General features: G+C 45.5%; 1 protein-coding gene across 4 annotated transcripts in view; it reads right to left on the bottom strand.

Annotated features, from left to right (window-relative positions):
- EAPP (E2F associated phosphoprotein) overlaps positions 1-16,460 on the bottom strand; it is a 43,045-nt gene that overhangs the window by 15,443 nt on the left and 11,142 nt on the right. Inside the window, exons 1-5 of one of the 4 annotated variants that reach the window (XM_031668183.1) lie at positions 14,025-14,192; positions 13,730-13,932; positions 8,433-8,614; positions 5,753-5,848; positions 1,440-1,557 (exon numbers count right to left, since the gene is read on the bottom strand). In XM_031668183.1, coding sequence (XP_031524043.1) covers positions 1,440-1,557; positions 5,753-5,848; positions 8,433-8,614; positions 13,730-13,932; positions 14,025-14,084 — 659 coding nt within the window. In that variant the 5' untranslated portion in view covers positions 14,085-14,192. Of the gene's footprint in view, positions 1-1,439; positions 1,558-5,752; positions 5,849-8,432; positions 8,615-11,807; positions 12,025-13,729; positions 13,933-14,024; positions 14,193-16,460 lie in introns of those variants that run through there. The other 3 variants (XM_031668184.1, XM_031668185.1, XM_031668186.1) reach the window with 3 other exon arrangements.

Here is a 16,460-nt window from a genome sequence, read left to right as displayed (position 1 = left end):
ATTGTTCACTTTTAAAGTGGGCAATGTTGTTATGTGAATTTCATTTTAAAAAAAAATTTTAACTGCTCCTTGCAGAGCAGGGATACCCCATAAGCAGTGTACCTAGAGTAGCTTCATCTTAATTTTTTTTTTTTTTTTTTCAGACAGTCTCAGTCAACCAGGCTGGAGTACAGTGGTACAATATCGGCTCACTGCAACCTCCACCTCCTGGGATCAAGCAATTCTTGTGCCTCCAGAGTAGCTGTGATTACAGGCACACGCCACCACACCCAGGTAATTTTTGTATTTTTAGTAGAGACAGGGTTTTGCCATGTTGGCCAAGCTGGTCTTGAACTCCTGACTTCAAGTGATCCACCCGCCTTGGCCTCCCAAAGTGCCGGGATTATAGGCTTGAGCCATCATGCCCAGCCTCATCTCAATTTTTAAAAATCAAATTTGTAAGTAGTTAAAAAGAACAATTTGTTAAATCCACTCTTCATCCACAAAAGCTTTCTATTATTTGAGACAGGGTCTCACTCTGTCGTCCAGGCCAGAGTGGAGTGGCGTGATCTCGGCTCACTACAACCTCTACCTCCCAGGATCGAGCGATTCTCCCGCCTCAGCCTCCTGAGTAGCTGGAATTACAGGTGTGCACCACCATTGCCCCACTAATTTTTGTATTTTTAGTAGAGACAGGGTTTCACCATGTTCACCAGGCTGGTCTCAAACTCCCGACCTCAGGTGATCCACCTGCCTCAGCCTCCCAAAGTGGCTGGGATTACAGGCATAAGCCACTACCCTGGCTCATCCACATAAACTCTTAATCTCAAAGTAATTTAAAATGACATCTGAAAAAAAAAAGTCAGTTTTTCTTGAAGGAAAGATTGACTAACACAGCCTGAATTCAACGAGTTTTTTTAAAAAATAAACAATTGTCGGGCCAGGTGCAGGGGCTCACGCCTATAATCCCAGCACTTTGGGAAGCCGAGGTGGGTGAATCACGAGGTCAGGGGTTTGAGACCAGCTTGGCCAACATGGTGAAACCCTGTCTCTACTAAAAATACAATAAATTAGCTGGGCGTGGTGGCGGGCGCCTGTAATCCCAACTACTCGGGAGGCTGAGGCAGGAAAATCTCTTGAACCCGGGAGGCAGAGGTTGCAGTGAGTCGAGATCTCGCCACCACACTCCAGCCCAGGTGACAGTGCAAGACTCCGTCTCAAAAAATAATAATAATAAAATAAAATATAAAATTAAAAATTAAAAAAAAATTGTCTCACTAAAATTTGCTGGTTATTTTCAAAATAAACTATTGAGCAGTTTTTTCCTCAAACTTTTTTGTTTGTGTGTGTGTATGTGTTTGTGTAAACATATACACATATATTCAAAATGTGAATGTAGTAAAAATCATCTTTCAATCATTTTTTCCTAAAGATTCTAAACATTAACTTTAAGTTCTTACCCCCTTCTCTGTGCATCAACCCAGGCCTGATCTCTGTTATCTTTTTCAGGATCATACAGTAATTCGTCATTTGTTGGAATCTTGTGTTGTTTCTTCTTTTTTTTCTTGGTCACCTGTACTGATTTTGAAAATGTTAGGATATGGCTAAGAATCATGTGTCAAATTCACACTTCTTTAAATGAATAGTCTCATTTCCCAAGCTACACATTTATTTATATTTTCCCTAAAAAGTTTAAAAAGGGACGGGCTCAGTGGCTCACAGCTGTAATCCTAGCACTTTGGGAGGCCAAGGTGGGTGCATCACCTGACGTCATGAGTTCGAGACCAGCCTGGACAACATAGCAAAACCCCGTCTCTACTAAAAGTACAAAATTAGGGCCAGGGGCAGTGGCTCACGCCTGTAATCCCAGCACTTTGGGACACCAAGGCGGGCAGATCACCTGAGGTCAGGAGTCTGAGACCAGCCTGGCCAACATGGTGAAACCTGTCTCTACTAAAAATACAAAAATTAGCTGGGTATGGTAGCGGGCACCTGTAATCCCAGCTACTTGGAGGCCTGAAGCAGAAAAATTGCTTGAACCCAGGAGGCAGAGGTTGCAGTGAGCCGAGATCATGCCACTGCACTTCAGCCTGGGTGACAAGAGCGAGACTCTGTCTCAACAAAAAAGAAAAAAAATAAAATAAAATATAAAATTAGCCAGGCGTGGTGGCAGGCACCTATAATCCTAGCTACTTGGGAGGCTGACACAGGAGAATCGCTTGAACCTGGGTAGGGGGTCAGAGGTTGCAGTGAGCTGAAATCGTGCCACTTCACTCCAACCTCTGCAAAAGAGCGAAAACTCCGTCTCCAAAAAAAAACAAGTTAAAAAAGGCCAGAGGCCAGGCGCAGTGCCTCATGCCTGTAATCCCAGCACTATGGGAGGCCAAGGGGGGAAGATCAACTGAGGTTGGGAGTTCGAGACCAGCCTGACCAACATGAAGAAACCCTGTCTCTACTAAAACTACAAAATTAGCCGGGCATGGTGGAGCATGCCTGTAATCCCAGCTACTCAGGAGGCTGAGGCAGGAGAATCACTTGAACTCAGGAGGTGGAGGTTGCGGTGAGCCGAGATTGTGCCATTGCACTCCAGCCTGGGCAACAAAAACGAAACTCCGTCTCAAAAAAAAAAAGTTAAAAAAACCCTTCATCTAAACAAGTGCTTGTCCAGGTGGGGTGCGGTAGTTCACACCTATAATTCTAGAGCTTTGAGGGGCTGAGACAAGAGGATCACTTGAGGCCAGGAGTTCAAAACCAGCCTGGCCAGCATAATGAGACCCCATCTCTACACAAATAAAAATTAAAAATTAGCCAGGCACACCTGTAGTCCTAGTACACCTGTAGTCCTAGCTACTAGGGAAGCTGAACTGGGAGGACGGCTTGAGCCTAGGAGTCTGAGGATGTAGTAAGCTATAATTGCACCACTGCACTGCTGGAGCCTCGGTGACAGAGTAAGACCTATCTCTAAAAAAGTAAAAAATTCAACAAAAATGTAAAAAATAAAGTTCTTCTCCAACTAATAAGGCAATAAAATGACAAAGGAGGCAAAAATTGTTTATTTACCCAAAACTGGTATTTCAAGGACTAAGTTCAAACAATGAGAATTCAGAAACTCAAAAGAGCCACTCAAAACAAGCCAAGAATAGAAATTATTTTTGATGTATGAATTCTCCACGTATTCTCACATATAAAATGCTACTAAAATTAGAACAAAAATATTTCAAAAGTGAATTGAAAAAAAAAAACACAGTATGAGGTCCGACACAGTGGCTCACATCTGTAATCCCAGCATTTTGGGAGGATCGCTTGAAGCCAGGAATTCGACACCAGCCTAAGTAACAAAGCAAGACCCCATCTCTACAAAAAAAAAAACAAAAAAAAACACCATGGCCATCTACATACACTAGACTTTTTGAATATATTCTAGCAGGCAGGGAGTGGTGGCTCATGCCTGTAATCCCAGCACTTTGGGAGGCCAAAGTGGGCAGACAACCTGAGATCAGGAGTTTCAAACCACCATGGCCAACATGGCGAAACCCTGTCTCTTCTAAAAATACAAAAAGTAACCAGGTACAGTAGTGTGCGCCTGTAGTCCCAACTACCAGGGAGGCTGAGGCACCAGAATCGCTTGAACCCAGGAGGCAGAGGCTATAGTGAGCGAAGACTGTGTCACCGCACTCCAGCCTGGGTGACAGAGTGGCACTCTGCCTAAAACATAAATAAACAAGGCTGGGCGCGGTTGGCTCATGCCTATAATCCCAGCATTTCGGAGGCCGAGGCGGGCAGATCACAAGGTCAGGAGATCGAGACCATTCTGGCTAACATGATGAAACCCCGTCTCTACTAAATATACAAAAAAATTAGCCGGTCGTGGTGGCGGGCGCCTGTAGTCCCAGCTACACGGGAGGCTGAGGCAGGAGAATGGCATGAACCTGGGAGGAGGAGCTTGCAGTGAGCTGAGATCACACCACTGCACTTCAGCCTGGGTGACAGAGCGAGACTCAATCTCAAAATAAATAAATAAACACGTACATTCTAGCAGGTCAATATTTAAGTAATAATGCATAAAAGTATAATATTGTTTACCACAGAAATTTGTTACTCAAATATTTCAGTGTAATTACTGAAATAATTAGTTTTAGCTCTTGTTATGTTCAACTTTGCTTAAATTTTATAAAAATTCAATTTTGAAGAACACAGAGGCTGATTAAAAAGCAACGCATTAAGAAAAATTCTGCAAGAGGAGGCCAGGCATGGTGGCTCACACCAGTTATTCCAGCACTTTGGGAGGCTAACGCAGGTGGATCACCTGAGGTCAGGAGTTCGAGACCAGCCTGGCTAACATGGTGAAACCCCGTTTCTCCTAAAAATACAAAAAATTAGCCGGGCGTGGTGGCAGGAGGCTGTAATCCCAGCTACTCGGGAGGCTGAGACAGGAAAATTGCTTGAACCCAAGACGCAGAGGTTGCAGTGAACCAAGATGGCGCCATTGCACTCCAGCTTGGGCAACAAGACCAAAACTCCGTCTCAAAAAAAAAAAATAAAAGTTGGGAGTCCAAGGCAGGTGGATCACGAGGTCAGGAGATCCAGGCCATCCTGGCTAACACAGTGAAACCCCATCTCTGATGAAAGTACAAAAAATTAGCTGGGAGTGGTGGCAGGTGCCTGTAGTCCCAGCTACTCGGGAGGCTGAGGCAGGAGAATGGCGTGAACCCCAGAGGCAGAGCTTGCAGTGAGCTGAGATAGCGCCACTGCACTTCAGCCTGGGTGACAGTGCAAGACTCCGTTTCAAAAAAAAAAAAATCTGCAGGAGGATGAAAACATAGAAACTATTTGCAGGCATGAAAACAAATACTGCTGCTATAGGGAACCTAAAGGAAGAGGGGGCAAGAGCCCCGAGGAGGGGAGGTATTGAGTTGGGACACACTCTCTCTTACTTCCTAGGTACACCCAAGTAGCACCACTGTTGGTGCCATGTCCTCACAAGCTTGCATCCCCAGCTTTTTTTTTTTTTTTTTTTGAGACGGAGTCTTGCTCTGTTGCCCAGGCTGGAGTGCAGTGGTGCAATCTCAGCTCACTGCAACCTCTACCTCCCTGGTTCAAGCAATTCCTGTCTCATCCTCCCAAGTAGCCAGGATTACAGGTGCACGCCACCAAGCCCGGCTAATTTTTTTGTATTTTTAGTAGAGATGGGGTTTCACCATGTTGACCAGACTGGTCTCAAACTCCTGACCTCAGGCAATCTGCCTACATCTGCCTCCCAAAGTGCTGGGATTACAAGCATTAAGCCACCATGCCTGGCCCCCAGTTTTTCTTATTAATCAATCCTGCTTTTGTTTTCACATAAATGGCATCCAATTTACTTTTTTTTTTTTTTTTTTTTTTTGAGACAGTATCACTCTGTTGCCCAAGCTGGAGTGCAGTGGTGCAATCTCGGCTCACTGCAACCTCTGCCTCCCGGGTTCAAGTGATTCTCCTGCCTCAGCTTCCCAAGTAGCTAGGACTACAGGCATGCACCACCATGCCCAGCTTATTTTTGTATTTTTAGTACAGACAGGGTTTTGCCAAGTTGGCCAGGCTGGTCTTAAACTCCCAACCTCAGGTGATCTGCCTGCATCAGCCTCCCAAAGTGCTGCAATTACAGGCGTGAACCACCATGCCCAGCCGTAATTTCTTAAAAGACCAAACTCAGAGGGAAATCCTTACATCCAATAATTGTTAGGTAAACCCTTTTTTATAAAATATAACTGCTTAACCTGGTAAATAGGCTACTTACCTGCTTTGTCTTCATCCTCAGAATCAGAATCAAAATATATATCATCGTAGTACCTTGTCGGAGCTGTGGCAACTTTTCCATTTCCTGAGGAAGATCCTATTCAAACCAGAAGTAAAGTTTACAGACTAAATCATACATAATTCACAAGGTGAAAAACTCCATATATTCTTCTATCACCTCAAAGCAATATCAACTCATTCACAATCTCATTTGATGGTGAAATATTTTCACATCAGTGACTTACTCGATGTCTATGCCCTATACAGTTACAGAGAACTGGCCCTCCTTAAAATGTTCCAAATCTTCAGAAAATTCTTCTCTCTCCCTTCCTACAAATCTCATTAAATAAAATAGCCATATTTTCAGGCTACCAGCACACATATCTCTACCTTTCAGTCATGCAATATACTATGCAGAACATAGAACAAACATTTTGTTCTAAGAAACATTAGGAGAAAAAGGGTAAAAACCCTACAAGGAAGTCAGGAGGAATGAGTCAAGGACACATTCTTCTCCTCAGTTGTGCCCAGGGCCATGACATTACCTATACTTACGTCATCATATGCCCATATCCCTAATTCTTTAGTTAGCATCAGCTTTAGTTTTTATTATATTTTTATATGCTTTCAGATCTTTCCAGCTAATACATAGCATATCAACATGGAAATCAATGCTGACGAGTCCTACTTCCTTTTTTTTTTGAGACTGAGTCTCACTGTGTTGCCCAGGCTGGAGTGCAATAGCACGATCTTGGCTCACTGCAACCTCTGCCACCCGGGTTCAAGTGATTCCCCTGCCTCACCCTCCTGAGTAGCTGGGATTATAGGCACCTGCCATCGCACCTGGCTAATTTTTTGTATTTATAGTAGAGACGGGGTTTCACCATATTGGCCAGGCTGGTCTTAAGCTCCTTACCTCGTGATCCACCCAACTCGGCTTCCCAAAGTGCTGGGATTACAGGCGTGAGCCACTGCGCCCAGTCAAAGAGTCCTACTTTCACAAACCAGTTTTCAGGTCAGGTAAATTTTACATAAAGACCAAGTATCAAAATGAAGTATGTTTCATTACTCACTAAAATGAAACAGGAATCTGTGATGATACATAATGAAATCTGACACATTTTAGTGCCATCTAACCCTAAAAATACTTCTGTAAGTTTGTGTGTCTTTTAACTCTAGGGTAAAAACTGCAAAACAAAATTATGCAAGTAAACAGTATTAACTAATCTCTTTCCAAGAACACAAGACAGTCATCAAAGAAAACTCCAGGCCAGGCACAGTAGCTTACACCTGTAATCCCAGCACTTTGGCAGGCCAGTGCAGGAAGATCACTTGAGCCAAGAGTTTAAGACCAGCCTGGGCAACATAGTGAGACCCTGTCTCTACAATTTATTTATTTTATTTTATTTTATTTTTTAGATGGAGTCTAGCTCTGTTGCCCAGGCTGGAGAGCAATGGCACGATCTCAGCTCACTGCAACCTCTGCCTCCTGGGTTCAAACAATTCTCCTGCCTCAGCCTCCTGAGTAGCTGGGATTACAGGTGCGCACCACCACGCGCAGCTAATTTTTATATTTTTAGTAGAGGTGTGTTTCACTGTGTTGGCCAGGATGGTCTCGAACTCCTGACCTCGTGATTCACCCGCCTCGGCCTCCCAAAGTGCCGGGATTACAAGCGTGAGCCACCAAGCCCAGCCTCTTTTTTTTTTTTTTTTTTTTGAGATGGAGTCTCACTCCCTCTCCCTCGCCCTCGCTGGAGTGTAGTGCCACAATCTCGGCTCACTGCAACCTCTGCCTTCCGGGTTCAAGCCATTCTCCTGCCTTGGCCTCCCGAGTAGCTGGGACTATAGATGCGTGCCACCACACCCAACTAATTTTTGTATTTTTAGTAGAGACGGGGTTTCGTCATGTTGGCCAGACTCATCTCGAACTCCTGACCTCAGGTGATCCACCCGCCTGGGCCTCCCAAAGTGCTGGGATTACAGGTGTGAGCCACTGCACCCAGTCGCTACAAATTATTTTATTTTATTTTATTTTGAGGCGGAGTCTCCCTGTCTCTCAGGCTGGAGTGCAGTGGCCCTATTTCAGCTCACTGCAAGCTCCGCCTCCTGGGTTCACGCCATTCTCCTGCCTCAGCCTCCCGAGTAGCTGGGACTACAGGCGCTCGCCACCATGTCCGGCTGATTTTTTGTATTTTTAGTAGAGACGGGGTTTCACTGTGTTAGCCAGAATGGTCTCAATCTCCTGACCTCGTGATCCACCCGCCTCGGCCTCCCAAAGTGCTGGGATTACAGGCGTGAGTCACCGTGCCCGTGCCAAATTTTTTTTTTTAATTAGCTGGGCACAGTGGTACATGCCTGTAATCTCAGTTATTCAAGAAGCAGAGGTGGGAGGATCATTTGAGCCCAGGAGTTTTAGGCTACAGTGAGCTATGATCATGCCAGTGCACTCCAGCCTGGGTGACAGAATGAGACATTGAACCTAAAGTAATAAATAAATCAATAACTTTTTTAAATGAGAAAAGGAAGACTCTAGCTCAGACTGCCAAATACATTTACTCCTTCATTCAATAAATATTTATTGAGCACCTATTGAAAGTACTGGGGACACAGAAGAACACAAATAAGGTTCCTGCCCTTATAGAGCTTACAAAAATATATATAAAATTGAACCAAAAGTTTACCAGTTCCCAGAGAGGATAACTTGTCCTCCATTGTTTTCATGGTAGAATTTAATTCAGCTTCCATTTCCTTTTCAAATTCATCTTCACTAGATGATTCACTTTCTCCAGTAAGACATTCTCTGATGAGTTTTCGTTTTTGGTCAGGAGTTCCATGTAAAAGCACATCCACTTCATCCTCAGAGCTAGTATATATTTAAATCAAAAAGAATATGAATATTTAAAAATTAAAATAATTTAAAACTCCCAGCATCTCACTGTCCAACAACAATTGTAAGTATTACATGGTTGCATTTGATATACTCATATATTACATATAGCTATTCTCACTTAATAGGCCAGTTCTGCATATTTCCAATCTTTTTTTTTTTTTTTTTTGGAGATGGCATCTTACTCTGTCACCCAAGCTGGAGTGCAGTCGCATGATCTCAGTTCACTGCAACCTCCACCTCCCCGGTTCAAGCAATCCTCCCACCTCAGCTTCCCCAGTAGCTGGAACTACAGGCACATGCCACCATTCCCAGTCTTTTTTTTTTTTAATTTTTGTAGAAATGGGATTTTGCCATGTTGCCCAGGCTGGGTTTTTTTTTCTTTTTTTTTTTTTTCTTTTTTTTGAGATAGTCTCGCTCTTGTCACCCACGCTGTAGTACAGTGGCATGATTTCTGCTCACTGCAATCTCCGCCTCCTGGGTTCAAGCAATTCTCCTGCCTCAGGATTCAGAATCCGTCTCAAAAAATACATAGATAGATCTATAAATAGATAGATATCCTGGTTGTGATACTGCACTATAGTTTTGTAGTATGTTAACACTGGAGGAAACTGGAGAAAGGGTACACAGGATCTCTCTGTATTATTATTATTTTTTTTTTTCTGAGATGGGGGTCTCACTGTGTTGCCCAGGCTGGAGTGCAATGGTGCCATCTTGGCTCACTGAAACCTCTGCCTCCCAGGCTCAAGCCAACCAACTGCCTCACCCTCCCACCCTCACCACAGATATGCACCCCCATACCCAGCTAATATTTTGTATTTTTGGTAGAGACATGATTTCATCATGTTGCTCAGGCTGATCTTGAACTCTTGAGTTCAAGTGATTCTCCTGCCTTGGCCTCCCAAAGTGCTGGGATTACAGGTGTGAGCCACTGCACCAGACCTGTATTATTTCTTATAACTGAATGTGAATCTACAAAAACTTCAAAATAAAATGTTTAATTTTAAAAAACTGAATCACAAAGCAAGAGTTATTTTTTCTACAAATTTTCTTCAATTCTTTTGATTATTTCAACCAAAGTCTCAGTTTTCAGCACTACTGGGAAAGGCAATAATAAATCATGGACACTGGATATGCAAGTTAAGTATGCCAAGAATGCAAGGTTCTGACCACTGTTCACTCCAGCCATTTCTCAGGATTGTGTCTGCAACAAACAACCTTGAAGAATGAGATAATTTCTCTTTCCAGGACAAAGAGCAGGTGTATTTACTGTCTGCCATGAAAGAGGTGGATTCTCCAAGCTCAAGTATTCTTTAGCCACGATGCCAACCCACTGAATGTGCAGCATTCTTCTAGGACCATCAGCATAATACCTGTAGGGTTGACAAGCAAGAGCAAGCCACACAAACATGATGCTCATACTGCTTGCTGTGCTATGTGTAGTCTTATCTTTGACCCAGGAGTCTCATGTCTTCGGTCAGCTACCATGAAACAGTTAACAGGCTACAATGTATTAGCTTATAAATAGTGTAAAATTAAATCCTGACAGACACCTCTCTAACACTAATCTCCCTTTTTAAAATAATAACCATTTGGCTCAGAGCCTTCAACAGGCAATATTGTCTGATAACACTGTTATGTTTTTATAATATTTATCTTTACAGTTACCTTACCAGTGGCAACTGTCACAGGATTATAAAGCTTCCTTAAAGAAATGATACAACAGGCTGGGCTCAGTGGCCCATCCTTGTAATCCTAGCACTTTGGGAGCCTGAGGTGGGCGGATCGCCTAAGGTCAGGAGTTCGAGACCAGCCCGGCCAACATGGTGAAACTCCGTCTCTACTAAAAATACAAAAAATAAGCCGGGCGTGGTAGCTCGTGCCTGTAATCCCAGCTACCCAGGAGGCTGAGACAGGAGAATTGCTGGAACCCAGGAGGTGGAGGCTACAGTGAACCAAGATCACGCCACTGCACTCCAGCCTGGCTGACAGAGTGAGACTCTGTCTCAAAATAAATAAATAAATAAGACATATATATATCTCCTTTCACAGACAGGACCCATTAACTGAAACTCTTTTTCGTAGGGAATCCTGGTATTCATCCTCACTCCCCACAAAAGAAATCTTAACAGCAGTCTGATTTCCCATGCATCCAATGTCTCCCCATGACAATATGAGGAAACATTGTTCTTTTGATATTTTTTTTCTTTTTTTAAGAAATGAGGTCTCACTATGTTGCCCAGGCTGTTCCTTTACTACTAGGCTCAAGAGATTCTCCCGCCTTAGCCTCCCAAAGTCCTGGGATTACAGGCATGGGCCACCACACCTGGCCAACGTTGTTAATGAAAGCACAGCTTTACAGAAAGCTTCTTTGGACAGAATGAATGTTTTAAAGTTTAACAACAGGATTTGCTGACAGCTTAAGAAATAACTAAATTTGTGTGGAAATCTCTTGGCAAAATAGCTTCAAGTTTCCCTGGTAGAATAAAGACCTCCCTTCTGGAAATACCACGAACCTTCTTCTGTGACTACCTCAGGTCAATATTTTCTACAATGCACTGCCAAGATATACGTACTTTATCTTATTACCCTTATTATACTATAAGCCTCTGGAAGACAAGGACCTTATGATTTCCCACTGTTGCTCAGAGCAAGCATAAAACAGTCCCCGTTAAAAAAAAAAAAAAGGCTATTCAACATTCCCTTATTTCTGTTTATGGCAGTTTAGTCTTCAAGATGGACACTTCACATTAAGTCCTGTGAGCCTCACAACAAACGTAGTGTGTTACACTGTGCTATATAGGTTATACAACTATACGTTATTATAGTTCAATTTTACAGGTGAGTAATCGAGGATAAGTGACTTGCCTTCCGTCACTCTGCTACTAAGCTGTAGAGGTAGGTTTCGATCTCATTGCTTTTGAAGATTTACACGCGATCCCCCGTGATTCCGGAATATCCCTCTTTCTACAGGAGACATCGGCCCCGCCCCCCCCCGGGGCTGCGCGACCCCATCAGGAAAGCCCTTTAGCCTCGCACAAGTGACAGTGAGGCACGACAGGCTCCGAGCCGCTAGGGTCTGCATAGGCTCGGCAGGCGCAACGAGTGAGGCGATCAAAGCCAGGCCTCGACCCAAAACCTCGGGGGCCAGGCGGGGGCAGGGGCCCACCTGCTTAAAGCCGGATCCTCGTCGCTAGGCTCTTCAACCGCGTAGGGGTCGTAATCATCCGGAAGCCGGTTCATGGTGGCCTGCAGCGATTTGCAGCGATTTGCAGGTGTAGTATGATGCCTACACCATCCACAAGCGATTTGCAGCGTCTCTGTTTACACTGCAGGTCCAGTCCCTAAAGCTCCCCTGACGCCACTTCCGTCTGAACTTCCGAGTCCCCCTTGCGCGCCCGCGCAGTCCGACCAAAGCAAGGGGCGCACGTAGAAGGCGGGGAAGGGGCGGAGCAGGAGCGAAAAGGGGCGGGGACGGGGGCGGGTCTTAATCCCACCATTTTCTTCCGCGGCTTCTGCTTACAGGAAAATAGCAGCTACCTTGCCACCAAAAATAATGATGGGCACTCTCGTAAGTGGTAGTCTCTGAGGGGAACACGCTACATGCAGTGTCTCATCACCTACGAAGCAGGAATCTAGACGCTGAGGGACACACGGCCCGAAATCCAATAGGTCCTCAGACACCAGCACCCGCATCTCGCCAACCTCGCCTCTAACCCTTAGGCCTTCCACACCGTGAGGCTCTCAACTGCTCCTTCACACTGTTCACTCCTCAGTCTGACTTTGGCCTCGACAATCTACCGAAAAGTTATATTTTCTCGTCATCTTCCCAGTCCCCACTTTTGCTCAGCCCTCAACTGATCCCACTCGATACTTGAGGAGACCAGGCAGATGACAGCCACTTGATTTCCATCGGGAGACTGTTTCCAACCCTGTTTCTGAACGAGGAACTCGGGTTCCTGCCTCCTACCGAGACACCGTAGCACTCTCTAAAATGTGAAGTAGATGTAATAAATCTACTCCTATATAATGCTTTACAGTGCAGGTCTTAGTTTTTCTTTTTTCTCGTTTCTTTTGAAATGGCATCTCGAACAAAGTCCACCAATCCCTTTACAAAGGAATGAACTGCTCCTCTGTGTGTACTTCATAGAAGGTGGAATCGGACAGAGGCAGGTTAGCGACAGTTATTCCTGAAATACAGGAGCAAAGTACAGTCTGTTGTGGTTTCCAGGATTCCACGCCTAGCTCAGTCAATTAAGCATGAGACATATACCAGTGAGCCACTTAGTAGTTATGCGAGTGGATAGATTGGTATGTAGAGAGAAAGAGGTCTGCTGTAAAGAACAACACTTGTTTGTCTGTGGGGAAAGAAAAGTAGAATACTTGAGATGAAAGTTGGCATACAAATAGGATACTGTCGCCAGTAGTTATATTACAAACACTGTCGGCCTTTCTAATGTGAATGAACATTACTGTCATTCCTAGTTTAAAGTTAGGTTGCGTGGTTGGATTTTTCCACTATCTTTTTCTAATTTTTCTACCATTTGGAGACCCATAGGGATTTGGGCCTGTCACCCCTTGGATGGGTTCCTAGTTTGTTGACATTTTCCTGAACCCTCCTGAGCGCCCATTCTTGGTCTAGTCCCCGGTCGTGATGATTCCACACTTCCTCAGCAGCATGTTCTCTTGTCTCATTCATGAGCTGATCAGTGTTTCGTCTCTTTAACTGACGTGTTCCCCAGTGCTGTTTGAACTGTTGATTTTCCGTTGCTGGCTGAGTGCGTTTGTCCTTCACATAACCTTCACTGGTAAAAATAAGCCCATGTGATGTCCACCAGTGGATGAAGGCAGGACCAAGAGCCCTAGCTTCTGGATCCAGGTCTAGCCCCTTCATCTGCTGCTCTGTGGCCCAGGGCAGGTTTGCTTGACCTCTGCCTCAGTTTTCTACTCTAAAGGACATATTGACCTACCTCACAGGGGTGTTGTGAGGATTAATAAACGTTGGTACTGTGCTTTGGAAATGTGAAAACGCTGTGTAAATGTTAAGAAATACTAAGTATAGGGCCAAAAGCTAGACAGTGTTTCACTTACCAATTTGCTATTCTGTACCAAGGTGATCTTTTCTGGGGAAGGAAGTAGAGTGGAAGGTGCATCCCTCGGCCCCTGGTTTTCATTGTTAGAGTGCTTATTGTGGGGCACTCTAAAACGTGGGCGTAGGAATGAAAGCAGCAGTCCAGTGGTCCTGCCTTTTCTGCAGTTTCACTTTTCTTCAAGTTACAGCAGTTACCTGAAATCTGAAAACATTAAATGAAAAACTGCAGAGACGATTTATGTTTTAAATGTTATGTTGTTCTGAGCAGCGTGATGAAATCTGTTGCCGTCCTACCTGGAACATTGAGTCACGCCTCTGTCCAGTGTGTCCATGCTGTATACACTGTCCACCCATCAACCACTAAATAGCTGTCTTTGGTTGTCAACATAACAGATCACAAGAAGATTGAGGTTGGGTGCGGTGGCTTACCCCTGTAATCCCAGCACTTTGGGGGTCCAAAGTGGGAAGATTGCTTGAGCCCAGGAGTTCAAGACCAGCCTGGGCAGCTGGCGGATCTGGCTAAAAATTTTTAAAAACAGCTTTTTGGCTGCCAGCAGTGGCTCCAGCTATGAAATCCCAGCACTTTGGGAGGCCAAAGAGAGGCGGATCGAGGTGGGAGATCAAGAGACCATCCTGTTGTAGAGGTGAAACGGTCTCTACAAAATAATAGATGCTTGGGCTTGGTGAGGCCTGTAGTCCCAGTTACTTTCGGGGAGGCTGGTGGGAATCACTTGAACCCAGTGAGGAGGTTGCAGTGAGCTGAGATCGTGCTACCGCACTCCAGCCTGGTGACAGAGCGAGACTCCGTCTCAAAAATGAGTGTGTGTGTGTGTGTGTGTGTGTGTGTGTGTGTGTGTGTGGCTGCATTTAGAAGAAAAGCAAACAAGTCTAGAGAGTTGGTTGTGGTCCTAGGACTTAACAGGACCGCGTGAAGCTGGAGCTGGGGAGAAACAACCGCCATTGGGGGTGACCTTTGGGGGAATCATAAGCTGAGCAAGCAAAGAGAAGCAAGAGTTTGGAGCAAACAGAGAGAAGCAGGGAGGCTTTCCGTGACCCCCCTGTCTAACATGTTAAGCCCTCAACCGCAGCCTTTTCTCTCCACGCCCTCTTCTCTATCCCGTGGTCCACGTTTTTCCCCCTTCTGCTGCATATTACTTGTCTGCTCACTGTCCGTCTCCCCGTTCCATTTCTCTATTGCTTCCCGAAAAGACCACCCTCAAAACGTAAGGGCTTTGCAACAACAATGATCACGCATTTCTATCCCCAAATCCGCAGTTTTGATGTTCTGCTCCCTGATGCCTAGGGTCTCGGTTGGGGACTGAAACTGTTTCCATGTATTTCTCTCCACAAAGCCTCGGGCTTCCTCACGACACGGCAGCCTGCATAGTCAGCCTTCTTCCATGACGGCGCAAACCTCCCAGACGATTCCGGAGACCCAGATGCCTTTGGAGCTGTAAGGATGCCTCCCACCCAGCCTGGGGCCACGGGCGTCACGCTTCTGCCAAATACCGTTGTGCAAGGCCAGGCAGATCAGGAGAGGGTGGACTCCTACTTCTCAATAGAATGGTAGAAAGTTCGAGTTACGTAAAAATAGGCACGACCTTGATGCGCTCTGGGGAGGAGCAGGCGGCGGATCACCTGAGATCAGGAGTTCAAGACCAGCTGAATAAAATAAAAATTAACGGAGCATGATGGCGGGTGCACCATGGCTCCCAGCTACTCGGGAGGCTGAGGCAGAATTGCTTGAACCCAGGGGAGATGGCATGCACTGCGCCAACCCTGGTGGCTGGCCAGGGTCCCGTCTCAAAAAAAAATCGAGGACGGCTCACCATCTGAGCATAAAATGAAGGTTGAACAGATTACCTAGAATATCTCAGATCGGGTGAATTGACTATAAAACATAACAGTGGCCGGGCATGGTGGTTCACGCCTGTAATCCCAACACTTCAGGAGGCTGAGAGTGGGCGAAATCACCTGAGGGTGGGAGTTGAGACCAGCCTGCAACAGGGAAACCCGTCTCTACTAAAAATACGAGTGGCAGGTGGTGGGCATGCCTGTAATCCCAGCTACCGGGAGGCTGAGGCAGGAGGTAGCGAACCGGGGAGGTTGCGGAAGGATGAAATGGCAGCCCATTGCACTCCAGCCTGGACAACAAGAGCGAAACTCCGTCTCAAACAACAACAACAACAACAACAACAACAACAACAACAACAACCAATAAAATAATAAAATAATAATAATAACAGTGTATTTACAGATTTTCCCAAGTGTTTAAACACGGTCTGTTGTCCAGCGTTATACACTTAACTCGACCAGTGCACGCACGGTTTGCATAGTGGACAACTTTGTACTTTGTCCTGATTTGTTTTCCTTCAAAGAGGCTTGATTCTCCCCCGACTCCACCCGGCCCCTCTCCTTTAGGTTCTCCTGTTAGTTGCAGCCATTTCTGACAGGCCTACCAGGGAAGATGCTCAAGGAAAACGATGTTCTGTCAAGCTGCTTGGGGAAATCTTAGTGCTTAATGTTTAACCGGACGGAGGAGGGGAACCTCATAATAGTTGTGTCCTGTGGGGAAGACTTCTGTTGGGCTGGCGAGAAGAGAAGGGGCCGAAACTTGCCTTTTGCTGAGAGGAAGGTGAGCCCAAACCCGAGCCCCGCCCGGCCCAGACGCTAGGTCCCTCGGGGACTGGGCGGTGGGGCCGCAAGCTCTTTCTCTCTCTCCCCCCTCTC

Source organism: Papio anubis, chromosome 7 (genome assembly GCF_008728515.1).
Source record: "Papio anubis isolate 15944 chromosome 7, Panubis1.0, whole genome shotgun sequence".
NCBI classification, from domain to species: Eukaryota; Metazoa; Chordata; class Mammalia; order Primates; family Cercopithecidae; genus Papio; species Papio anubis.
The sequence above is the reverse complement of the archived record's forward strand: the minus strand, read 5'-3'. Positions and strand labels throughout refer to the sequence as shown.